The sequence below is a fragment of the Tachysurus fulvidraco genome, chromosome 2 (assembly GCF_022655615.1).
Source record: "Tachysurus fulvidraco isolate hzauxx_2018 chromosome 2, HZAU_PFXX_2.0, whole genome shotgun sequence".
Classification (NCBI taxonomy): Eukaryota; Metazoa; Chordata; class Actinopteri; order Siluriformes; family Bagridae; genus Tachysurus; species Tachysurus fulvidraco.
Genome location: NC_062519.1, coordinates 987,759 through 1,015,258, shown reverse-complemented (window position 1 = coordinate 1,015,258; position 27,500 = coordinate 987,759). Strand labels below are relative to the sequence as shown.

General features: G+C 40.9%; 3 protein-coding genes across 4 annotated transcripts in view; 2 read left to right on the top strand and 1 right to left on the bottom strand.

Annotated features, from left to right (window-relative positions):
• LOC125140776 (retinoic acid receptor gamma-A-like) overlaps positions 1 to 476 on the bottom strand; it is a 41,815-nt gene extending 41,339 nt beyond the window's left edge. Inside the window, exon 1 of the mRNA XM_047810558.1 lies at positions 394 to 476. The gene's annotated coding sequence lies outside the window, so the exon portion shown is untranslated. The remainder of the gene's footprint in view (positions 1 to 393) is intronic.
• A 6,178-nt stretch (positions 477 to 6,654) lies between these two features.
• On the top strand, positions 6,655 to 21,225 carry nr1d4b (nuclear receptor subfamily 1, group D, member 4b). 2 transcript variants are annotated; one of them, XM_047810361.1, is made up of 9 exons: positions 6,655 to 6,984; positions 7,158 to 7,276; positions 13,645 to 13,932; positions 14,064 to 14,152; positions 14,263 to 14,407; positions 17,290 to 17,735; positions 18,160 to 18,345; positions 18,724 to 18,934; positions 19,187 to 21,225. In XM_047810361.1, the coding sequence occupies exons 2-9, from the start codon at positions 7,261 to 7,263 to the stop codon at positions 19,381 to 19,383; spliced, it is 1,578 nt and encodes a 525-aa protein (XP_047666317.1). In that variant the 5' UTR covers positions 6,655 to 6,984; positions 7,158 to 7,260; the 3' UTR covers positions 19,384 to 21,225. The 2 variants fall into 2 exon arrangements, with proteins under 2 accessions (XP_047666317.1, XP_047666318.1); XM_047810362.1 differs by lacking the exon at positions 6,655 to 6,984 and having other exon boundaries at positions 6,996 to 7,276.
• Positions 21,226 to 22,889: 1,664 nt separating this feature from the next.
• The window catches only part of faim2b (Fas apoptotic inhibitory molecule 2b), a 7,798-nt gene continuing 3,187 nt past the window's right edge, over positions 22,890 to 27,500 (top strand). Inside the window, exons 1-7 of the mRNA XM_027163421.2 lie at positions 22,890 to 22,904; positions 23,900 to 23,963; positions 24,323 to 24,399; positions 26,139 to 26,203; positions 26,328 to 26,381; positions 26,471 to 26,521; positions 27,468 to 27,500. The exon at positions 27,468 to 27,500 is cut by the window's right edge and continues 7 nt beyond it. Coding sequence (XP_027019222.1) covers positions 22,890 to 22,904; positions 23,900 to 23,963; positions 24,323 to 24,399; positions 26,139 to 26,203; positions 26,328 to 26,381; positions 26,471 to 26,521; positions 27,468 to 27,500 — 359 coding nt within the window. The remainder of the gene's footprint in view (positions 22,905 to 23,899; positions 23,964 to 24,322; positions 24,400 to 26,138; positions 26,204 to 26,327; positions 26,382 to 26,470; positions 26,522 to 27,467) is intronic.

The following is a 27,500-nucleotide window of genomic DNA, read 5'->3' as shown; positions in this document are numbered from 1 at the left end:
CTCTGCCTGTCTGTCTCTCTGCCTGTCTGTCTGTCTGTCTGTCTCTCTGCCTGTCTGTCTCTCTGCCTGTCTCTCTGTCTGTCTCTCTGTCTGTCTCTCAGCCTGTCTGTCTGTCTCTCTGCCTGTCTGTCTGTCTGTCTCTCTGCCTGTCTGTCTGTCTGCCTGTCTGTCTGACTGTCTGTCTATCTTTTGAAATATTTTTGTCTTCAGTTCATACAACACACACACACACACACACACACACACACACACACACACACACACACACACACACACACCAAAAAACACACACAACAAAACACACATACACACACTTCTTACTCATACACTTTGTACTCTTGTGTGTGTGTGTGTGTGTGTGTGTAAGAGAGAGAGTAAGAGAGAGAGACTCACCGAGCGACAGATAGATGATGGTATGATGAAGTGGAGGAGTGCAGCGAGGAAGTGTGCAAGCTGAGCAGAAGTAAGTGAGTCAGTCAGCCGTCGCACGGATAAAAAGAACACACAGCGACTCACCACTCCTCCTCCTCCTCCTCCTTCTCTTTCATTCACTCCTCCTCCTTCACTCCTCCTTCACTCACTCACTCCTCCTCCTTCATATAATCACTCACTCACCTTCATTCACTACTCCTCCTCCTTCACTCACTTGTGGCAGTATTTATTTTAACCCCACATCCTTTATTTGGATTTGATTTGACTTTTAAGAGACTGAGCCTAAGCTCAACCCTTTCTTCCTCTACAATTGTCTCATCACTGTATAGGTCTAATTGATATCACATAAATTGCACACACACACACACACACACACACACACACACACACACACACACACACACACACACACACACACACACACACATCATCATCATCATCATCATCATCAATCTCAGTAGACAGGAACAGTAACATTCATTATTCATTCATTCATCTTCTACCGCTTATCCGAACTTCTCGGGTCACGGGGAGCCTGTGCCTATCTCGGGCATCGAGGCAGGATACACCCTGGACAGAGTGCCAACCCATCACAGGGCACACACACACTCTCATTCACACACACACACACACACACACACACACACACTACGGACAATTTTCCAGAGATGCCAATCAACCTACCATGCATGTCTTTGGACCGGGGGAGGAAACCGGAGTACCCGGAGGAAACCCCCGAGGCACGGGGACAACATGCAAACTCCACACACACAAGGTGGAGGCGGGAATCGAACCCCCAACCCTGGAGGTGTGAGGCGAACATGCTATACACTAAGACACCGTGCCCCCCTTACCAGTAAAAATAATAATTCATTATTATTATTATTATTATTATTATTATTATTATTATTATTATTATTATTATTTTATTTCATAACAATCCTGAAAATATCCCAAAAAATTTAAGTTTCCGTTCAGTTCAAGGGCTCAGTTGAAGCAAAATGAGAATTTTTTTTTTTAAGATAGTACACACACACAGACACACACGCACACACACACACGCACACACACACAGACACACACGCACACGCACACACAAGCACACACACGCACACACACGCACGCACACACACACGCGCACACACACACGCACACACACACACACAACCACACGCGCACACGCGCTCGCACGCACGCACGCGCACACACACACACGCACACACGCACACACAAGCACACACACGCACACACACACGAACACACAATAACACACACACGCACACACACGCGCGCGCACACACACACACACACACGCGCGCGCGCGCACACACACATACACACACACACACACACACACACACACACACACACACACACACACACACACACACACAGAAGTTCTCATTAGCCCTCAGTGTGTATAAACACGTGCAGCATGGAGACCTTTACACACTCAGCTACAATTATTCATTACTGTAACTCCCATCATTCAGTTACATCTCCTCAGCTTGTGTCCTGCTAACGCAGCTCCTCAGTGCTGAGGGAGACTCTGGACTTTTTAGTGATGTCATCAGCACAGATCTGTCATAAAACTCAAAGGTCTGTCTAAAAAAACCTTTAGATCTCAAAGTCATTTAGTGGATAAAACATTCTAATGATAATTAAAGTAAAAACATTTTACATGTAAAGAGAAGTTAATGACAATAAAGTCATGTGAAGTGTGAGGTGTTTTATTAAATACTCATCTGTTCCTCTCATTGCTATAGCAACTACTAATTCTACATTCATATCATAATAAGATCGAACTGTAGTGACTTCAGGTAAAGAAGTGCACACTGGGAGCGAGGGAGCAGGAGAGTGGGCAAAGGGAACAGGAAATAAAGACGAGTGGAATTTCTTCTGGAAACATAAAATGGGGCCCCGTTTGGAAAGTGGAGAGAGAGAGAGAGAGAGAGAGAGAGAGAGAGAGAGAGAGAGAGAGAGAGAGAGAGAGAGAGAGAGAGAGAGAGAGAGATGGAGAGGGAGAGGGGGGGAGGCGGTGTTTGGGGCGTCAGGTTTTAATCAGTGGCGCTGTCTGTAATGAGCTCACTGTTCCTGTCTACTGAGATTGATGATATGTGAAGTTCGTGTATGTATGTGTGTGTGTGTATGTGTGTGTGTATGTGTGTGTGTGTATGTGTGCGTATGTGTGTGTATGTGTGTGTATGTGTGTGTGTGTGTGTGAGATTCACGTCATATCAATTAGACCTATACAGTGATGTGACAATTGTAGTTAATGTATACACAGATATACAGAACTCTGTGTGTGTGTGTGGTTACAGTGTTACATGTGTGTGTGTGTGTGTGTGTGTGTGTGTGTGTGTGCGTGCGGGCGTGTGTGTGTGTGGTTACAGAGTTACATGTGTGTGTGTGTAGTTACAGAGTTACATGTGTGTGTTAATGTGCTGTGTTTCAGATTCCTCTCAGTCGATGATGTCATCATGAACCTGCTCTGAACTTGACTTCTGTCAGCTGTCATTAATGTCGAATTTACTCTCTGCTTCTCTCTGCAGTTTTCTCCTTTTCACGATCCTCCTGCCGCCATTTGGCGGCTGGGGCTCGCTGTCGGGCACCCGCCGACGCGTCTCACACACGCGTGAGAGCGCGCGCGCGGCACCACGCGCGAAAGCACGAAACGCACGAAAGCAGCACCACGAAAGAAAGAAAGAACGAGAGAAGAAAAAGAGAGAGAGTCGTAGCAAGACGAGAGAAAGAAGAAAGAAAGAAAGAAAGAAAGAGTAAAAAGAGAGAGAGAGGAAGAGAGAGAAGAGAGAAAGAAAGAGAGAGAGAGAGAGGGAAAAGAGAGAGAGAGAAGAGGCGGGAGAGAGAGAGCGAGGAAAAAGAGAGATAGAGATGAGAGAAAGAAAGAAAAGAGAGAGAGGAAAAGAGATCTCTCTCTCTCTCTCTCCTCTCTTCTTAACACCATCTCTCTCTCTCTCTCTCTCTCTCTCTCTCTCTCTCTTCACCCTCTCTCTCTCTCTCTCTCTCTCTCTCTCTCTGGGTTTCTTGAGGTTTTTCTCACACTGATTGAATTACAGAGAGTTTGTTCGACGGCCAAAGCGTGCCAGGCTGCTCTGATTAAAGAAGAAAATCCAGAAATTTCCAAATGAGATCAGAGAGAGAAGGGGGGGTGGTGGTGGTGGTGGTGGTCTGTTTGTCTTTGAGACACATGTGGAAATCATTTTCCACTCTGAAGCTCTGTGGTTTAAAATCGTTCTTTATTGGCCAGCCCTGTTTCAGCAAGCGCTCTGATTGGTGCAAATCAGAGAGAGAAAACAACAGGAAATAAAACAAAGCTGTTGTGCACTAAAACATAACTAAAGTCCTGGGATGAAAAATAATGTCACAAAGACCCAAAAAGTCAAACTAGATAATCTCATGATTCTGTATTTCTAACTGTATATAACAAGCCTTCCTTCCCTAAGCCACACCCATGACTAGTTACAGTCAGTATGCAGATTGGCTTAGAGCTGCTTGGGGGCGGGGTTTATAAACAACTCGGTGTGATTGACAGCCTCAGTGCTTCAGAGCAAAAGTAAAGACACGAACGAAACACGTATCAGCTGAATTTCAGTAAAAATAAAAAATAAATTTTATTTTTTATTATTTTTTAAGAGCCGCTGAAGTTTGCGATGTCGAACCGTGTTCCGTGGATTAGCGGTTCGTCCAGAAGCAAGTGAAGAGAGTGGGTTCTGTGCCAGGTTCTGTGCCCTTGCGGAGGATAATGCATTAAAAACAATAAACAAATTCATTAAAACCTGCAAATCTCTTTGCCTGCTAATTAAACAGTCCCATCGTCAGCATCAGCAGACAGGTGAATAGGGTTCTCCTGGTTTGGTAGGCGAAGGCTGTGTAAGTTCAGGCTGGACTTGGGGCTCCCTCACTATTGCGTCTGGTGCAGCAGCAGCTCCGGGGCCCTCAGCAGCCTGCCGAACTGTAGCCGCAGAGGAACGACCACGGCAGGCACAGCTACATCCTGCCCTGGTCGCCCAGAGACACCGGGGACACTCTGTCTCTCAGGACGGCCCAAACAAGATGCCCAGTTTTACCACATTTAAAACATTTAATATCGGCATCAGAAGAAACATAGATGTTGTAATCAAAACCCTGAATCCTGAATTTATAATCAGCATTTAACTCTTCAACACCTTCCTTATAATCATAAAAGACACTCTTCTAAAAGATAGCAGGTGTTTAGCCAGTGAAGACTTACAAGCAAGGGGGATTCTGTTAAAGGTGGGGTCTCCGTTGTTTGAAAGCCAACATCGACATTTGAAATCACCAAAACAAACACGCCCCTAACCCAAATGGGTCCCACCCCTGTATTGATAGCTCCGCCCACCCAGACAACTACTGGAAAGAAACGTGTCTTTATCATAGCTGAAGGGAAGAACAATACGATTGTAGATAAACAAACAAGCAAAAATGCCACACAAGCATAATGATGTAAAGGACAAAGGCATATATTAGTTCTGTGTAACAAAGCAAAACCAACGTTACTCACCTATCGAGAAGGAAAAAAGCGCCTCGGCGTCTTAAGTAAAGTCGGCCACATATTCACAGGTCGGAGTTTCCCGAGTCGATAACTCCTGAGCTAAACGCTGTTACTACACAAAACGCGGTTGTAGCTGCCTCTCTACATTACTACGATAGAAAAGAGGTGTTATTTGTGTAGTAACAGCGTTTAGCTCAGGAGTTATTGACTCAGGAAACTCCAACCTGTGAATATGTGGCCAACTTCCTGCTCCTTCAGTTCTCTCCAGCGCTGGAAAGCTGATCCTATATTAACACGTCCTACTTCTTGTCCTTATCGTAAGTCTTTCTTCTCTTTCTTTCTTTGTTTTTATCCTCCATGTCAATGTTAAAACCGCTTTCTGCTAATGTCACACACGCGCACCGAACACTCTCTCCGCCCATATTGACAAGCCCCGCCCCTTTCTGCTCATCGGCTACACGTTTGTTTTGATTTTTGTTTATTATTCGGCCCGACTCAGTTTTCTGAAGCATTTCTCAGAAATCGGAGACCCCACCTTTAATGGGAGACCATTCGCCTGTACAGTCAACTCTTTACCAAGAGCTTCATCAGTTATAAAGTTGTTAATCACGAAGCCTTTCTGAGTCAGCTTTCTAACCTTTTCAACAGAATTCATAATATTCTGAATTCACTACATCACCAACCGCTAACACACACACACACACACACACACGCACGCACGCACGCACGCACGCACGCTACTCACAGTTATTTCCCCTCTTACACACACTCACACACAAATAATTATGATATGATATATGTTTAAAAGGAACAAATTGCACTTAGTGACGACAAAAATGGGAAACGCCAACCGCTCTCACACGCATGCGCAGAGAGAGAGAGAGAGAGAGAGAGAGAGAGAGAGAGAGAGAGAGAGAGAGAGAGAGAGAGAGAGAGAGAGAGAGAGAGCGAGAGAAAGAGAGACTGCCTCCTTGTGGCCAAGCAAGGTCATTTATAGAAATGTCATTATATCCATAATTCCTAACCCAGATGTTGATATATTGGTCATTTGATTTATTTATTTTAGGTATTTTGCGGCTTTTATAACAGATTTTTTTAAGCTTGAAAAATGAAGAGATGAAAAATGAAAAAAGAAAGAAAAAAAAAAAGAACACCAAATAAAAATATCTGTAATATCTGGATTAAGTTCTGATGATGTGTTTACAGACAATGACCACTAGGTGGCAGCTAAAGAAAAGATCTGAACTCTGTTTATTATCAAACTGCTGATATTTTCTAAGGAATAAAACGGTAAAAAAAAATAATAAAAAAAAGTAAAATAAATAAACAGTGTAAAATAAAATAAAATTGAGAATTGGAAATAAAAATGTGCTAATTTGACTTTGATTCAAAAACAATTCGGTGTTCATTTAAATGACCGATTCTTTTATATTTCATTGTTTTTAATAAACATCCTGCACTTCCACTTTTTGCCACTAGAGAATGACTTTGTTGTGGGCGTGGTTTCGTTCAGACAAAGCCACGACTCAGTGGGTGTGTTCCGGTGTGTATTTGCATATAATTATCATATACTTGCATGAAATGTGTGTCAGTAGGGCAGTGCTCACATGTAGCGGGGCCAATGGAAACGTGAGACACACACACACACACACACACACACACACACACACACACACACACACACACACAACCACACACAAGGCTCTGAAATGGAAGGTGTGTGTACTGTATGAAATCATTAGCACACACACACACATCGTGAGAGCGAAACAAACATGCGAGTGGACTCGAGGAAAGGAGAACCCTGATAAACGTGTGTGTGTTTTATGATGTAGATATAGCAGTGTGTGTGTGTGTTTAGACAGCGAGAGAGAGAGAGAGAGAGAGAGAGAGAGAGAGAGAGAGAGTGTGTGTGTGTGTGTGTGTGTGTGTGTGTGTGTGTAAACTGCACACTTGGATTTTCCAGTAATTGCGATTCTTGGAAGAGAGAAATTGGCTACTGTACATCACACACACTGGTGAGAACAAACCGGGACGCGACGTTTCACACACGCACGCACACACACACACACACACACACACACACACACACACACCGCGTTTTTATCCACATTGTTGTTATTATTTTTCCGACCCACTATCGCTCAGGTTTTGTTCTGTTCTTTATTCCCGGGTCGGTGTGATTCCTCAGTGCGCGTGGATTCGCCCTGAAACCGAGCTGTGCGTCATGAGCGCACCTGGATGTGTTCAGGCAAAGTCAACTCACATCCACTAACACTGCAGCTCAACACACGATGGAGAACAGCTCAGGTGAGTGATGATGATGATGATGGTGATGATGATCCTGGTGTCTTCTAGCAGATCCACATTATTAGCTGCAGTCTTTGTTATTTCTGTGCAGTTTGTCGTAAATATTGTTTAGCTGCGTTATACTCACCCCTGTAACAGCTGCATTATACTCACCCCTGTAACAGCTGCATTATACTCACCCCTGTAACAGCTGCATTATACTCACCCCTGTAACAACTGCATTATACTCACCCCTGTAACAGCTGCATTATACTCACCCCTGTAACAGCTGCGTTATACTCTCCCCTGTAACAGCTGCATTATACTCACCCCTGTAACAGCTGCATTATACTCACCCCTGTAACAGCTGTATTATACTCACCCCTGTAACAGCTGTATTATACTCACCCCTGTAACAGCTGCATTATACTCACCCCTGTAACAGCTGTATTATACTCACCCCTGTAACAGCTGCATTATACTCACCCCTGTAACAGCTGCGTTATACTCACCCCTGTAACAGCTGCATTATACTCACCCCTGTAACAGCTGTATTATACTCACCCCTGTAACAGCTGCATTATACTCACCCCTGTTATTGATGAGTATAATCCTGAAGCCACACAATGTTCCCTCAGATATAAAACACATGTTTAATACACAGGTTAAATAATAATCACAAGGTTTAAATGTAAATTTCAGTGATAAGGTTTGATGGAGGATCTGTGGAGGTTTGGGATTTTACTCAGAATGCTGTGAGGTCCATTCCCAGATGATTAGAGCTTTAACCCTAAGACCTGATGCTCGCTGGTATCCTGTCACATAGAAACTGAAATTATTGTGATGATCAGCTTTGTTTCTGGAACTTCTAAAGGTTCTATTTCGGACTCAGCTTGAGCTCCAGCTGGCGTTTCTGCTCCTCCTGTTTATACTGGAAGCGTTTTACTGTTTAAACATTAGATTATTTGTTGTCGTCTTTTATGCAAAATAAATGGAATTTGTATAAAGTATTAGTTTATCTGACATTATGGAATATTAAAAGAATAACACTGAAGGAAATCATGCAAATTATATTGTTTCTATTTATACTGCCTCATTCGGGGGCACGGTGGCTTAGTGGTTAGCACGTTCGCCTCACACCACCAGGGTCGGGGGTTCGATTCCCACCTCCACCTTGTGTGTGTGGAGTTTGCATGTTCTCCCCGTGCCTCGGGGGTTTCCTCCGGGTACTCCGGTTTCCTCCCCCGGTCCAAAGACATGCATGGTAGGTCGATTGGCATCTCTGGAAAATTGTCCGTAGTGTATGAGTGTGTGAGTGAATGAGAGTGTGTGTGCCCTGTGATGGGTTGGCACTCCGTCCAGGGTGTATCCTGCCTCGATGTCCGATGACACCTGAGATAGGCACAGGCTCCCCGTGACCCGAGAAGTTCAGATAAGCGGTAGGAAATGAATGAATGAATGAATGAATGAACTGCCTCATGCTTAATTCAGCCACACATCTGAACAATGTAGAGTTTTGGTTATTTTTAATATTTCAGTAGTGAAATCCTGGTGAACTGTAATGTGAGCATCACACTGAACTGCATTAGAAGTCATTAACACAGCTGGATTCGGCCCGTGGTCAGTATTAGGACCGTTCATGTTGTGATGGAAAGCCGATGTGAATTAACATGTACACTGAGGTTAGGTGTTAATGTGACAGTGTGTGTGTGTGTGTGTGTGTGTGTGTGTGTGTGAGAGAGCTCATAACTGATTAAGAACCCCTACAGATCCACACACAGGGTGTTACATTAACACATACAGGGATCTCATAACCACGGCACATGTAAACATCCTCTAATGAACCCACATCATGTTATTTCCCTGCTGTCTGGTGTGAAAGTGCTTCCTGTTGGAAGTGTTGATGACCGTCCTGAATATCTTCCTTTCTTTGTTCACCTCATTTTAATCATGTGACAGAACAAGATTTCATCCGAATCAGTCGCTTCTGTAGCTCAGAATCTTCAATAATTTGTTAAGGTTTATGCTTAAGTTAAAAACGTACAGGTTCTTTAAATAAAGTCATAAATCGGTTATAAAGCTGCATGATGATGTGTCATGTGATTTAACTGTGTGCAGGCTGTGTTTGGTCTCTACCGAGGCGTATTAATGTCATACACAGTCCACACCTCGCTGTTTATAACAAAGCTCGCTCTGAGACTCACGTGGACCAGCTCCAGCAGCCACGTGCCACGTGTGATTCCCTCCAGCGACTCCTCCGCCTTCCTTTCTATTATTAATGCAGCTTGTGTGTGGAAGGCACAAAGGGACAAAAAGGAGCTAAAAATAAACTTCCCCTGCTGGTGGTGTTAGTTACAGATGAGTAGCAGATTAGTGCTTTGTCAGATTATACATCTCACTGTGTTACTGCAGGAACATCTCACTGTGTTACTGCAGGAACATCTCACTGTGTTACTGCACCAACATCTCACTGTGTTACTGCAGGAACATCTCACTGTGTTACTGCAGGAACATCTCACTGTGTTACTGCAGGAACATCTCACTGTGTTACTGCAGGAACATCTCACTGTGTTACTGCAGGAACATCTCACTGTGTTACTGCAGGAACATCTCACTGTGTTACTGCAGGAACATCTCACTGTGTTACTGCAGGAACATCTTACTGTGTTACTGCAGGAACATCTCACTGTGTTACTGCAGGAACATCTCACTGTGTTACTGCAGGAACATCTCACTGTGTTACTGCAGGAACATCTCACTGTGTTACTGCACCAACATCTCACTGTGTTACTGCAGGAACATCTCACTGTGTTACTGCACCAACATCTCACTGTGTTACTGCAGGAACATCTCACTGTGTTACTGCACCAACATCTCACTGTGTTACTGCAGGAACATCTCACTGTGTTACTGCAGGAACATCTCACTGTGTTACTGCAGGAACATCTCACTGTGTTACTGCACCAACATCTCACTGTGTTACTGCAGGAACATCTCACTGTGTTACTGCACCAACATCTCACTGTGTTACTGCACCAACATCTCACTGTGTTACTGCAGGAACATCTCACTGTGTTACTGCAGGAACATCTCACTGTGTTACTTGAGGAACATCTCACTGTGTTACTGCACCAACATCTCACTGTAATACTGCAGGAACATCTCACTGTGTTACTGCAGGAACATCTCACTGTGTTACTGCACCAACATCTCACTGTGTTACTGCACCATCATCTCACTGTGTTACTGCAGGAACATCTCACTGTGTTACTGCACCAACATCTACACTCACACCAACACACACACCAACACTCACACCTACACTCACACCAACACTCACACCTACACTCACACCAACACTCACACCAACACTCACACCAACACTCACACCTACACTCACACCAACACTCACACCAACACTCACACCAACACTCACACCTACACTCACACCAACACTTACACCTACACTCACACCAACACTCACACCAACACTCACACCAACACTCACACCAACACTTACACCTACACTCACACCTACACTCACACCAACACTTACACCTACACTCACACCAACACTCACACCTACACTCACACCAACACTTACACCTACACTCACACCTACACTCACACCAACACTCACACCAACACTCACACCAACACTCACACCTACACTCACACCAACACTCACACCTACACTCACACCAACACTCACACCAACACTCACACCAACACTCACAAGCCTGTGGTCTTTTACATTTTGAGTATTAAGCAACGTTTCCTCATTAATGTTAATTAAAGTTTCACACTAAATCCTGAACACAGGTCTGTTTAGTTCCACTGATACACAAATAATACACAAATGTTTCAGACATTTCAGAAATAAAGAAGCTGGTTTTTGACCCTTTTTGCCCCACCATACTTGGCACTCAGATTTATTTTGAAGTATCAGAGTGATTCAGCCAGCGGTCACTGGGTCACGGAGTTAATGGATCACGACTGGTTCTGTTTCACTAGCGTTATTGTTCTGATGATTATCTCCATCGCTCCCTACATTAACTGACCGAGTTAATATGTAGCCGTGTGGACGATAAAATCCTGTACAGTGAAAGATTTTGTGTTCTCATGTAAGAAATAATCGACCTTGAACCAAGCGCAGCATCAATCATTCACAGAAATGTACTTTACTTTACATTTGAATTCAAATTCGAGGAAACGATAAGGTGAAGATTAACCAGAGATCAGATGTTCCAGTCCTTTATTTCACCGGCTGATGATGAATTTCTGACCTATCGTTATTGTTATTGTACTTGTCATAACACGTCGTATCACATTTGAAAAGTGTCACGTTTTTGCTCATGTTTGCATTTCATCGTCTCTTTCGTTGCTGCTTTTACGGTCGTGTACTTTATTAACTTTAAAGCCTGATTTTATTTTTTTTCAACCAAAGTTATTACTTAATACTTAACGCCGGTTTCTTTCGAAAGTAGCAGTAAATACGGCAGCCTCACACAAGCTAAAACACTTCATAGTATTCAGTTAGGTTTTTTTTTCTTTTGCTAATTTCTTGCTAAGTTTAGTAGCTGTTGTGGTGTTATTGGGGCAAGTCGTGACCTAATGGTTAGAGAGTCTGACTCGTATCCTAGTCTCGGGTTCGAGTCTGGGGTCGGCCACGACTGAGGTGCCCTTGAGCAAGGCACCGAACCCCCCAACTGCTCCCCGGGCGCCACAGCATAAATGGCTGCCCACTGGTGTGGGTGTGTGTTCACGGTGTGTGTGTGTGTGTGTGTGTGTGTGCACTTTGGATGGGTCAAATGCAGAGAACGAATTTTGAGAACGAATTTTGAGTATGGGTCGCCGTACTTAGCCGTATGTCACATCACTTTCACTTGAGGTAGCTAGCTCTAGCATATTTGCTAAAGTTAGCTTCCTAGCTTGCCAGGTTTTTAGCCAGTTACTGTCATGCTGACTAGCTTGCAGTCTGATTGTTAGCATTACATTATTTTCACAGAAAACTTTCCCAGCTATGTGTGATACGTAAACCATAAACCATTTTATTTGCTAATGGAGCTTTTTAGCTAGAACGTGTTTGCTCATATTTGTGTAGAATCTAGCTATATGTCTCTCTCTCTCTCTCTCTCTCTCTCTCTCTCTCTCTCTATATATATATATATATATATATATATATATATATATATATATATATATATCTCCACATTCCTCAGATGTTCCACACGTTTCTGACACTCACGTGTTTGTAAAAACAAACAGCTTTTATTTAGCTGACACTCACATCACTCACCTGCTGAAACACCTCCAGCATGGAGTGTCTTTTTCTGGGTTTGTCATTGCACACATTCCATAAAACCTTTTGTGTGTGTGTGTGTGTGTGTGTGTGTGTGTGTGTGTGTGTGTGTGTGTGTGTGTGTGTGTGTGTGTGTGTGTGTGCGTGTGATTTAAGAAACCTGGGATTTGTTGGACTATTTTCCTGACAATATATTTTCTCTTACACGCCGCTATAACACGATTTTTATCGGTAATTGAAATGAAAATGAGGTTGTTGTTTTTTTTTTACCTCGCGTGTTTGCGCGTGACGTCACAGAGGGGACCCCACGACTTCCTTCATTTAAGCCCACGTGACAAAGCGGATCAGATGGTCGGCAGATAGCGTAGTACACGTGACCCGCGGAGGGAGGCGGCGGGAGAAGGGGATAGTGGGCCGGAAAGACACGTGAGCCCGGTAGACTGTTTCCGCACAGGCCACGCCCACTCTGATTTCTAGGAACAGAGGAACATTCCTGTGGAGCCCTGAACTATAACACACACACACACACACACACACACACACACACACACACACACACACACACACACACACACACACACACACACAGAGTAGAAAGTAGGACAAACAGTCAAAAGGGAAAAATAAATATTTAATATTTATATAATATTATTATATATATTATTTTATATATATATTTTTTTATTATATTTTATAATACAAATTAAGAATTATACAAATAAATAAATAAATAAATATTGTAATTTTATTTCTTTCCCTTTTTAGTATTTTATTTCCCACACTTTTATTTATACATTATAAAAGGCTAGTTACATGACGAACAACTGAATATAGAGAGTAAAATAAATAAAGGAAATAATAACAATAATTTTTTCACCCTTTCAGTTTTTAATCTTTTAGTTCTTCCTTTTTTTCATCTGTCTCTCACGGATCTGTTCCTTTCTTATTCTTATGTTGGTATGTTTCTTATATAACATCCAGGTACAGGTTGTGTTATTATTAACACTGTGTGTGTGTGTGTGTGTGTGTGTGTGTGTGTGTGTGTGTGTGTGTGTGTGTGTGTGTGTGTGTGTGTGTGTGTGTTTAGGAGCAGGAGTGATCTTATACGCTTCATCCAGCTTGAATCCTGACAGTCCGTCTAGTGGATATCAGACTCACTCTCCCTCCTCTCAGTCCCAGCCTTCTTCTCCAGAGGAGATCTGCTCTGACGTTCAGCACAGGGGCTGTGACCCAAACCCCCTCCCTCGCACTTCTTCTTCTTCACCTAAACTCGTCTTCCAGTTCCCCGAACCGAGCAGCTCACACATTTCATCATCAGGACAAAGCAGAAACTCACAGGTGCCCACGGGCAGGAGGTCATGTGGAGCTTTCACAAGTGAGTCAAATACACAGGTGACTCTTCTGAGTCTCTGCCAAAAACTGATTCTCTCTGACTCACTCTGACTCACTCTGACTCACTCTGACTCACTCTGATTACTGATTCTCTCTGATGTTGTCCTGGAGTAGGACCTGGTGGTATGGTGTTGTTGTGTAAAGTGTGTGGAGACATCGCGTCAGGATTTCACTACGGAGTTCACGCTTGTGAGGGATGCAAGGTACACACACACACACACACACACACACACACACACACACACACACACACACACACACACACACACACACACACACACTTATCTTCCACATGTTGCTTTTCTCTCCTCAGGGTTTCTTCAGACGCAGCATCCAGCAGAACATCAGCTATAAGATGTGTGTGAAGAACGAAAACTGTCTGATTATGAGAATGAATCGTAACCGCTGTCAGCACTGTCGCTTCAGGAAGTGTCTCTCTGTGGGCATGTCCAGAGACGGTCAGGACCTTTATAACACTCTTATAAACCAAGCTGTCGTATGTCAAACACATCAGGCATCTGAACACAGAAATGCAGATCACAATTAACACACTAAAGACACACACTATATCTCAACACACTAAACCTCAACACACTAAACCTCAACACACTAAACCTCAACACACTAAACCTCAACACACTAAAGACACACACTAAACCTCAACACACTAAAGACACACACTAAACCTCAACACACTAAACCTCAACACACTAAACCTCAACACACTAAAGACACACACTAAACCTCAACACACTAAACCTCAACACACTAAACCTCAACACACTTAACCTCAACACACTTAACCTCAACACACTAAACCTCAACACACTAAACCTCAACACACTAAAGACACACACTAAACCTCAACACACTAAACCTCAACACACTAAAGACACACACTAAACCTCAACAGACTGAACCTCAACACACTAAACCTCGACACACTAAACCTCAACACACTAAACCTTAACACACTAAAGACACACACTAAACCTCAACAGACTGAACCTCAACACACTAAACCTTGACACACTAAACCTCAACACACTAAACCTCAACACACTAAAGACACACACTAAACCTCTAAACCTCAACACACTAAACCTTGACACACTAAACCTCGACACACTAAACCTCAACACACTTAACCTCAACACACTAAACCTCAACACACTAAACCTCAACACACTAAACCTCAACACACTTAACCTCAACACACTAAACCTCAACACACTAAACCTCAACACACTAAAGACACACACTAAACCTCAACACACTAAACCTCAACACACTAAAGACACACACTAAACCTCAACACACTAAACCACAACACACTAAAGACACACACTAAACCTCAACACACTAAACCTCAACACACTAAATCTCAACACACTAAAGACACACACTAAACCTCAACACACTAAACCTCGACACACTAAACCTCAACACACTAAAGACACACACTAAACCTCAACACACTAAACCTCAACACACTAAAGACACACACTAAACCTCAACACACTAAACCTCAACACACTAAAGACACACACTAAACCTCTAAACCTCAACAGACTAAACCTTGACACACTAAACCTCGACACACTAAACCTCAACACACTTAACCTCAACACACTAAACCTCAACACACTAAACCTCAACACACTTAACCTCAACACACTAAACCTCAACACACTAAACCTCAACACACTAAAGACACACACTAAACCTCAACACACTAAACCTCAACACACTAAAGACACACACTAAACCTCAACACACTAAACCACAACACACTAAAGACACACACTAAACCTCAACACACTAAACCTCAACACACTAAATCTCAACACACTAAAGACACACACTAAACCTCAACACACTAAACCTCGACACACTAAACCTCAACACACTAAAGACACACACTAAACCTCAACACACTAAACCTCAACACACTAAAGACACACACTAAACCTCAACACACTAAACCTCAACACACTAAAGACACACACTAAACCTCTAAACCTCAACACACTAAACCTTGACACACTAAACCTCGACACACTAAACCTCAACACACTTAACCTCAACACACTAAACCTCAACACACTAAACCTCAACACACTAAACCTCAACACACTTAACCTCAACACAGTAAACCTCAACACACTAAACCTCAACACACTAAAGACACACACTAAACCTCAACACACTAAACCTCAACACACTAAAGACACACACTAAACCTCAACACACTAAACCACAACACACTAAACCTCAACACACTAAACCTCAACACACTAAACCTCAACACACTAAAGACACACACTAAACCTCAACACACTAAACCTCAACACACTAAATCTCAACACACTAAAGACACACACTAAACCTCAACACACTAAACCTCGACACACTAAACCTCAACACACTAAAGACACACACTAAACCTCAACACACTAAACCTCAACACACTAAAGACACACACTAAACCTCAACACACTAAACCTCAACACACTAAAGACACACACTAAACCTCAACACACTAAACCTCAACAGACTGAACCTCAACACACTAAACCTCAACACACTAAACCTCAACACACTAAACCTCAACACACTAAAGACACACACTAAACCTCAACACACTGAACCTCAACCTGTTTATTGATAAATAAAACACTGCTCTGGATTTTCAGCATGAATCTCAATCATGTCACATTTTAATTCAGACAAACAGTAAAAAAAAACACTGAGAAGAAAAAAACGATTCAGCTTCAACGACTTCAAAACATTTGCCAGTATTTTATTTGTATTATTTTATTGCATTTTATTTAGACGTTTCATTTGTTTTTCATTTAGTAATTTATATCAAATGTCCACAATTTAGTGGTTAAAGATCAGTCTAAACTCACAGGACACTTATTTACGTGTCCTTATGTCCTTAATGTCCTTAATGTGTTTTAGTATTGGATTTATATCTTTATTATTTTCTCACTAATATTGATAAACAGCTCGTTACATTTGATTGTTGTTATTAATCAGAAAACTTTTATTTCTTTATTTTATAAAGTCTTAGACATTTTCTTTTTTTTTAATTTAATATCAATATTATTTTAATTCATTTTAATTCAGTAATATCATTTCATTCATCAGGGTTTCTCTCTTTCTGTGTGAATTAAATAATACTCTGTCTTTTGCCACGGTGCTGATGTGTACGATCGGGGAGTGTTGAGTAACCCGACTGTGAGGCATCAGACTGAACACTGAGATCAGTCTTAAAGCATTTTTACAGTAAAATTATTGTTTAAAATGTTTCTTGATCTCTGCTTCTTGTCTCCAGCTGTGCGTTTTGGTCGCATCCCTAAACGTGAGAAACAGCGATTGCTGGATGAAATGCAGAGCTTCATGAGCAGCCACAACCCCATGGACGTGGACTCGGATGCGCCCTCGGAAGCCCTTCCCATGGACACCACCCCCAGGCCTCAGTGCCACCGGTTAGGGTCACGTGAGGTCATCAGGTCCTCATCTCGTTTGCCAGTCACTGTGAAGGAGGAGATGAATCTTGTGAAGATAAACGACGACGACGACGACCGCAGCGCTGCTTCCTCGCCGTCTCACGAGTCTCAGCTTCACTCTTTTCCTCCTCGTATCACATCACCTCCATCCTGCCCCGTCCAGGGCAGATTCGCACTCACTCACACTGAGAGCACACCCAGGCACACAGGAAGTGACATCAAGACAGAGACGCCGTGTTCCTGGAGGCAGAGTGTTGGAGCTAAAGTTCTGGTGCGTTAACAAACCTCAGCAGTTCCATCACAGTAGCTGAACTGTGAGGCTCGAACCCTCTGACTCTCATTAATTAGTGCGATAAAACATTCTATAAATAAGTAAAGTATGAATTAGATCTTTAACTCTCTCTCTCTCCATCTCTCTCTCTGTCTCTCTCTCTCTGTCTCGTCTCTCTCTCTCTCTCTCTCTCTCTCTCTCTCTCTCTGTCTCTCTCTCTCACTCTCTCTGTCTCTCTCTCACTCTCTCTCTCTGTCTCTCTCTCTCACTCTCTCTCTGTCTCTCTCTCTGTCTCTCTCTCTCTCTCTCTCTCTCTCTCTCTCTCTCTGTCTCTCTCTCACTCTCTCTCTGTCTCTCTCTCTCTCTCTCTCTCTCTCTCTCTCTCTCTCTCTCTCTCTCTCTCTCTCTCTCTCTCTCTCCCCAGGCATGTCCTATGAACTCGTGTCCCGTGTCTTCCTCTGATCTCTCCACTCAGCAGGTCTGGGACACTTTCTCACAGTGTTTCAGTCCTGCAGTTAAAGACGTGGTGGAATTTTCTCGCAGCATCCCGGGGTTTCACATGCTCAGTCAGGACGACCAGATCCGACTGCTCAAATCAGGAACCTTCCAGGTGAAACAACCTTAGGAACATCATCATAACTCCATAACAACCTCATAACAGCTTTATAACACCATCCTAATCTCATAATCCCATAGCAGCCTCATAACAATCTCCTGACAGCCCCAAGTCAGAACAATGTATGAACAAGCTCCTGACATTACAGACAGCCTAATAATATCTTATAACACTCCTGTGACAACCTCATTAACACCCCCGAAGACCCTCAGAGAATTATGAGTCCCCCCTGATAGCTTTATAACAACCACATAACGGTCTTATAGCAGGATCACAACTGTCTTAGATGTGTTTATGAAACATAATACAGGTTATAATCTGAGTGTTTTAGGGAACGTTTGAACATTCTTTGCTAATCTGTATGTCTCACAGGTTTTGACGGTGCGGTTTTGTTCGCTCTTCGATGCTAAACAGCGAACAGTGAGGTTTTTAAATGGACAGACGTATCCTCTGGCGTCTTTGAGAGCTCTTGGCATGAGCACGCTGCTGGACGCCATGTTTGACTTCAGCGAGAAGCTGAGCATTCTGGGATTGGAGTCTGACGAGATGTCGCTCTTCATGGCTGTTGTGCTGGTGTCTGCAGGTGCGTCGCGTTCAGAGCGGTTTATCGTGTTAACACGCTAGCTCGCGTCCATCGTTATCTTACAGACGGCTAACGGATATTACAGAAAAACAAAATGAAAGGATTTTAGAATTTAGCAGAACAACAGGCTTCGTTATGAAGAGCAGTAATTTTCTATGCTAATCACGGCGCTGTTATGCTATAGCTACATGTTACTGGTTACTCTGTCCAACATGTCAGAAGAATCATCTTTTTAACGTTCTCCTTTCACAGATCGCTCGGGTATTTCAGACCTGGACGCCGTGGAGAAGCTGCAGGACAATTTGATCAAAGCTCTGCGATCGCTTCTTGCTCGACGGCGACCGAACGACTGCGAGATTTTCTCCAAACTGCTCTTACGTCTTCCTGACCTGCGGACGCTAAACAGCTCGCACTCGGAAAAACTTTTAGCTTTCCGCATCGACTCGTAATTGAGAGTAAATAAAGGATTTAACGTTTATATACAAAGTGCTAAATTACACTGTTGCCTTGAGAAGGGAAAGAATGTAGTGACGAGATGCCTTTAACATTTACATATCATTTTAACTGCCTGAATTTTATGATGAGAATTTATCAGAAATCGTTCTATCTGTTGTTCTGACCAGATTTTTATTTGTAAAAGGACCTCAGCTGTGTTTCTGGTGTGAGCTTCATCTTTTGTGTCTCTGTGATATTTATTTACGTAAAATCACTTTCTAACGCCTTAGCATCGATACCAGCAGCTCAGCTAACCGCGCGCTAACCGAGAATGTTTGTAGAACAGTCAGAAGTCCTATGAAGGTTTAACAGTCGTGTCCTTTAATACTCTGTGGGTGTGATGATGGTTCGTGTTGGGATCATAAAGACCACAGTTATTTGAAAACGTCGCAGCAGAATTGCTGGAAAGTGTGAAAGTGTTAGCTGGGCTGCTAGGTTGCATCATAGTTAGGTAGTTAGCAGATCAGTAGCCATGAAAACGTCTAGGCACGTTAGCGCTGAAACAGGCAGCTAGCGTAAACCATTTAAACCATTTCACAACTCGTGTTTTTGTATTTTCAAACTGTTTTTTGTTGACATTCTGAAAAAGGACCCAAATGATTCTGACTTAGGTTTTATTTTAATATTTCCACGATATTGTAGAATTATCACAGGTTTAAGCGAATATTTACCCATTTTTAAAAACCTACACATTTATTTCTGTGGAAAATTTAGCGGATCATCCGAAATGTCTCAGTTGTCTGAAATTTGCTTCTATTATTGTCCTCTGATGCTGCGAGGCTAATTTATCCCTGGTGTAGCTACAAATCTGTCTCAAACTAAAGCCAGGACTTCAGACATGACTTTAGACATGACTTTAGGACCCAGGAGCTCCTCAGACTTTCTCTAATTCAGTCCCTTGGACAATTTTTCCCTCAGTGAAAGTCATCGTTTCCTCCTAAAACAAAGTCAAATCAAACTGATGGACTGATTTCAGCCTTAAAAACACAACATGTTACGATTTATCCACATTAGCTACAGAATGCTAATCACAGTCTTACACACAACACTGTGCTGATGTTTCCAGTTAAATCGTTTTACTTTCGCTCTCATACACAAGCGGCTAGTAAATTTGGCTAGCTACTAGATTCGAATAACGAGCTAGCGAACGTCACGCTAAGCAGTACATCATATTAAAACCATGCTAGCTGAACTTCCTGCATAGGAACGAGCTTTAAATTTGAAGCTACAGTATAGTGTGATAGAGAGCAGACATTTTACTAAATTTGCATATTTAATCTTCACATTATCATTTTTTTAGGTTTGTGACTCAAACTTTAGCTTTTTATTTTAATATCAAACTGTTTCTTTGTTCATGATAAAATTTTCTTGTCAATTTAAAGACTACATTTTATTTGAACGTTTGCCGGCTGCTTCATGTCACTGAATTACGACTGTTGGACCTCAGAGTGTAATGTAATCAGGAATTGTGTATCGAGGAATGTTTTGCTTTTGTCTTGTGTGTGTTGTATATTTTGTATTTGCGTTATGTTTCCGTGAGTCCGAATGACCGGACTGTCGTCTGTTATATAATTTACACTTAGAGAAAATCTATAAGAAGGGAAAAGGAAAGCCTTATTTTAGTGTCTGTAGTAAAATAAAATCTATTATATATTATCGGTGTTGTTACATCCTGTGATATTACAGTTTTAATGCTTCTCACTCACCTTGCCTGTATATTTTGTAAAGGTTTTATTGTTATAATCTTCCACAGAGTTAAAATAATAATAATAAAAATAAACAAGATTACATGATCAGTTTTTTCTGCATGTTTGGTCTTTATTTCAGAGCCAGAATTTTCTCAGTTATCCGAACGTCTCGGGTCACGGGGAGCCTGTGCCTATCTCAGGCGTCATCGGGCATCGAGGCAGGATACACCCTGGACGGAGTGCCAACCCATCACAGGGCACACACACACTCTCATTCACACACACACACACACACACACACACACACACACACACACACACTACGGACAATTTTTCCAGAGATGCCAATCAACCTACCATGCATGTGTTTGGACCGAGGGAGGAAACCGGAGTACCCGGAGGAAACCCCCGAACATGCAAACTCCACACACACAAGGTGGAGGTGGGAATCGAACCCCCAACCCTGGAGGTGTGAGGCGAACATGCTAACCACTAAGCCACAGTGCCCCCACCCCCATTTAAAAAAAAAAAAAATTCTAAATGATAAAGTAAGAATTTCCAAATGAGAAAAAAAATTCTAAACTGACTTTTTTTTATGAAAGAATTTGTTTATAAAAACTAAATAAAAAGCAAAATGCATCGTATTTATTCCATAAATAAATGATTTATTCCATAACCCATAACCTATATCTAGAATCCAGATTCTCATTTTATTTTTTAAAGTTCCACTAGTAACTGAACGGTTATTAGCGCACAGCTGCCCCCTACTGTCCCAGTTACACCAGTTCACTATACAATACTGTAATACCTGCATGTTGGTTATAAACAGTTTATAACTTAGTTTTAGAATTTCTCAATCATCTCTCTGGAGGAATCATGAAAGCACAAACCCTACAGAAGGTTTCCTGATCAGAACCAGTTCAGGATTTAGACAAGAACCATTAATGACCCACTGAACCGTTAAAGAACCCATCAGGAACCCAGACAGTTTAGCTAAATGTGAAACTCCTGACAGTTCCCAGATATTTAGAAGAAGATTATGAGCAGTAACTTAACTCACAAATTATGAGCAAGTTTGTACCAGACACACTCAGTTACTGTACACACTCTGGTGTTAATGCGGCTTTAAAGGGGGTTTGTTGGATAATGCATGAAGATCTTTTAGCATTTAGCATCTTGGTAAATGTATTTAGTAGATTCTCTGGGGGGTCGGAGAGGGGGGGGGGGTTACATAGAGCCCTTTAAGGAGAACAAAATCTCTTACTTATCCAGTAATAAAGAACCCTTAAAGAACCCCTGTAGAACCAATCTGACTGAACGAGCACGTGTTAACGGTGTCGATCTCAATACGACTCCTCATTAGTTTCTTTTCTCTCCTTGAACCTGTGAGGAATTTACCGTTAGCTTACCTGCTACCTCGAGACCTTTCCAGATCTTTCTACAGACGATCTCATCCTCTTCCTGCTGTTCTACTTTAGTAGTTCTTAAGGAATATATTCAGAAGATTAATATAAATCTCCCCCCTTTTTTGTTGAAGTGGTACATTCTTGTCTGCTTTTAATGTAGATGGAGCGCACCACTGACTCCGGGAACAGGGCGTGCTGTTCATGAGGGATTATTGTAGTAGGATTGAATAAAAGTCTGCGTTAATCTGGTGGTACAGACTGCAGAAGGAGTCTGAGAACACGCTGGATTATGGATAAATAAAACGCTGAGGGAAATTAATTATAATTCTTTTTCAAAAGGAAGCAAAAAAAATCAACAAAGGAAACATGACCCAGAAGAAGGTAAAGCTCTTTATGCTAACATACAAAAGCAGACATAGAGATTTAAAGCTAAATATTACGGAGTGTGAAAAATCGGATCATTATTTTCTACAATAGAAAGTTTTACTTGATATGAAAAAAAGCAATCAAAACTTGCCATTTAATAAAATCTTAAGGAGACGCTTCAAAATTTCAGTTTAGTGCTAAAGTTTATTTCTTTGTTTATTTCTTTATTAGCAAAATGTCAAAGGTTTTCTACATTTCACAAAAACACTGTAAAGAGTTTTAAAGTATAATCTTAGTTATTGTGAATAGATTTGATAAACATGTGAAGAGTAAAACAGGATTATTAGAATTAGATCTGATGTATTGTGTAAACAGACTGGACCATAAACACTAGAGTTATAATTAGCATCAGATCTTTTTTTTAAAAAATCAGTGTTTGTGAGTTAAACAAACTAGACTTATTCGGTGTAGATGGACGTGATGGTCCAGCTGTCCAGGTGCTGGGTTCCTAATCTGGTCGGGATTCAAGCCCACAAACTGCTGCGACATCTACGTTGGGTCCTTGAGCAAGGCCCTTAACCTCACCTGCTCCAGGGGCGCTGCACAATGGCTGACCCTGCGCTCTGACCCCAGGCTCATAATAGCCTGGGATATGTGAAGACCCTTGGGGGGAAGTTGTGACCTAATGGTTAGAGAGTCTGACTCCTAACCTTAAGGTTGTGGGTTCGAGTCTCGGGCCGGCAATACCATGACTGAGGTGCCCTTGAGCAAGGCACCGAACCACCTAACTGCTCCCTGGGTGCCGCAGCATAAATGGCTGCCCACTGCTGTGTCTGTGTGTGTGTGTGTGTGTGTGTGTGTGTGTGTGTTCACTTTGGATGGGTTAAATGCAGAGAACGTATTCTGAGTTTGGGTCACCGTACTTAGCCGTACGTCACGTCACTTGTTTAATGTTTAGAGCTGCATGATTGTGTGTATAAGACACTTTAGTTTGTTTGTTCTCGTCCCAGGTCTCACCCTCAGACGCCACTGTAGCTGGGAGTTTACCTCCAAGCTACGAAGAGGCTAACGCAGGTAACAAACCCACAACCTATAATTCTATTTCTTTCTTTTCTCATGATTGCTATTATTAGGTTAAACTAATATGAAAAATGAGCTTTATTAAAGCTGATCGACGTCCAAATTATGATAAACATCTATTATAATAATGTATAGTTTAATAGTATTTAAATTTATTAATTATTAATTACAAAAAAATACAATTATATAACTATATATTCATCTTATAAAACAGAACATTTGGTTAATAATTAAAATCATTACTGATTCCAGGTGAATTTAAAAGAACAAGAATAAAAAATCGAATAAACAAATCGAATGTAACAAATGTGAATAAATTGTAAAAATAATAATATTTAGTTGTTTTTTTGCAGGTTGTCCTGGTTACTGTTATAGCGACGGGACATTTTTATGGGACGATAAAAACATCAGACGTGTTTTTGTGCGAAAGGTAAAGATTATAATAAAGATTTATTTATATATTTATATATTCAACTTATTTTCATTAATTTAATTAATTTTATTTGTGTCATTTATTTTAAATTAACTTCATTGAAATACATCACTTAATATTTTAATGTGTATCTGATATATTTAATATCAATCAACAATTAACACATTAACACTAACACATTAACACATTAACACATTAACACATTAACACATTAACACATTAACACATTAACACTAACACATTAACACACTAACACATTAACACATTAACACATTAACACATTAACACATTAACACTAACACATAAACACTAACACACTAACACATTAACATTAACACTAACACATTAACGCATTAACACATTAACACTAACACACTAACACACTAACACATTAACACATTAACACATTAACACTAAAACATTAACACATTAACACATTAACACAAACACACTAACACACTAACACATTAACACTAACACATTAACACTAACACACTAACACATTAACACTAACACACTAACACACTAACACACTAACACATTAACACTAACACATTAACACTAACACATTAACACATTAACACATTAACACATTAACACAAACACACTAACACACTAACACATTAACACATTAATTTTATTTGTGTCATTTATTTTAAATTAACTTCATTGAAATACATCACTTAATATTTTAATGTGTATCTGATATATTTAATATCAATCAACAACAATTAACACATTAACACTTACACATTAACACATTAACACATTAACACATTTACACACTTACACACTTACACATTAACACAATTACACACTTACACATTAACACAATTACACACTTACACACTTACACATTAACACAATTACACACTTACACACTTACACACTTACACATTAACACATTAACATTACACACTTACACATTAACGCATTAACACATAAACACTAACACACTAACACACTAACACATTAACACATTAACACATTAACACTAACACATTAACACATTAACACATTAACACAAACACACTAACACACTAACACATTAACACTAACACATTAACACTAACACATTAACACTAACACACTAACACACTAACACACTAACACATTAACACTAACACATTAACACTAACACATTAACACATTAACACATTAACACATTAACACAAACACACTAACACACTAACACATTAACATTAACACTAACACATTAACACTAACACATTAACACTAACACATTAACACATTAACACATTAACACATTAACACATTAACACTAACACACTAACACACTAACACACTAACACATTAACATTAACATTAACACATTAACACTAACACATTAACATTAACACTAACACACTAACACATTAACACACTAACACACTAACACATTAACACATTAACACATTAACACACTAACACACTAACACATTAACACATTAACACTAACACACTAAACACATTAACATTAACACTAACACACTAACACACTAGCACACTAGCACACTAACACATTTACATTAACACCAACACACTAACACACTAACACATTAACACTAACACATTAACATTAACACTAACACATTAACACATTAACACATTAACACATTAACACATTAACACATTAACACACTAACACACTAACACATTAACACTAACACATTAACATTAACACTAACACATTAACACATTAACACTAACACACACGTTTCATGCTTTTATTTCAGGTTTATTCGATTCTGACGCTGCAGCTGTTTGTCACTCTGAATGTCGTGTCTCTTTTCACCTTTTAGTGAGTAACAAGTTTACTTTATGCACCACAGCTGAAGTGCGACGTCACTGACATCAACGTTATTTACACTAAAATCAGTTAAATAAATCTCTCATAATTACTTTGTGTTTTTTGTGTACTTTAGTGAACCGGTGAGGTTTTATATTCAGACTCATCCTGCGCTCTACTCCACCTTTAGGTAATAAACATCACTGCATCCGTTTCACACCAGTACATAATATTCTGCACAATATTTAAATATTTATATATTTCTATTTTTTTCTGCAGCCTCCTTTTTCTTGTCACTTATCTGATGTTGGCTTGTTGTGGAGATTTAAGGTAACTGTTACTTAACAACATTAATATTAATAATACTTGATACAGAACCAGATTTATATCCCAAATAAAATTATTCTAAATAAATAAAATTTCATCATTCCAAAATTTGTAAATAAAAATGAATGGAACTGAACAATGAACTGATGGAAGGAGCTTTTTTATGATAAAACTGGACCATGAGATCACATGAACTAATTCTGCAGTCAGTGAAGATTTCTGCTCCAGAACCTGACTTTATTTCTTTGATTTAATTTAATTTCATTCGTTCATTCATCTTCTACCGCTTATCCGAACTTCTCTGGTCACGGGGAGCCTGTGCCTATCTCAGGCGTCATCGGGCATCGAGGCAGGATACACCCTGGACGGAGTGCCAACCCATCACAGGGCACACACACACTCTCATTCACTCACACACACACACACACACACACTATGGACAATTTTCCAGAGATGCCAATCAACCTACCATGCATGTCTTTGGACCGGGGGAGGAAACCGGAGTACCCGGAGGAAACCCCCGAGGCACGGGGAGAACATGCAAACTCCACACACACAAGGCAGAGGCGGGAATCGAACCCCCAACCCTGGAGGTGTGAGGAGAACATGCTTTTGATTTAATTCATTAAATTTATGTTTTACTCCTTAATCTGTGATTTTCTACATTTTCATTTTGACACAATTTAGATTTTAAGTTATTCTGAAATTTTAGAAATTAATCGGAGGGAAAATCTTTTTAGAGGTGAAGATCATCTCTAACAGGGTTCCTCGGTCGTCTGTGTGGAACCTGACGTCTGAGAAGCTGGAAGTGATGAGAGTTAACAACATCTTCTCAAACAACTCAGTTCTATCTCTATCTCTGTTCGGTTTCTAACAGCTTAGCTTTAATAACGTCAGTAAAAATCTGCTGAAAATCTCCATCGACCGTTTCTGTTTCTCCGTCTTTCAGGAGACAGTTTCCATGGAATCTCATGCTGCTCTG

What these genes read in the sequence shown, in the direction of transcription:
- nr1d4b (XM_047810361.1), top strand. An exon ending in GTCATGTGGAGCTTTCACAA is followed by an intron (nt 13,933 to 14,063) that starts GTGAGTCAAATA and finishes GTCCTGGAGTAG; the next exon opens with GACCTGGTGGTATGGTGTTG. An exon ending in TCAAATCAGGAACCTTCCAG is followed by an intron (nt 18,346 to 18,723) that starts GTGAAACAACCT and finishes TATGTCTCACAG; the next exon opens with GTTTTGACGGTGCGGTTTTG.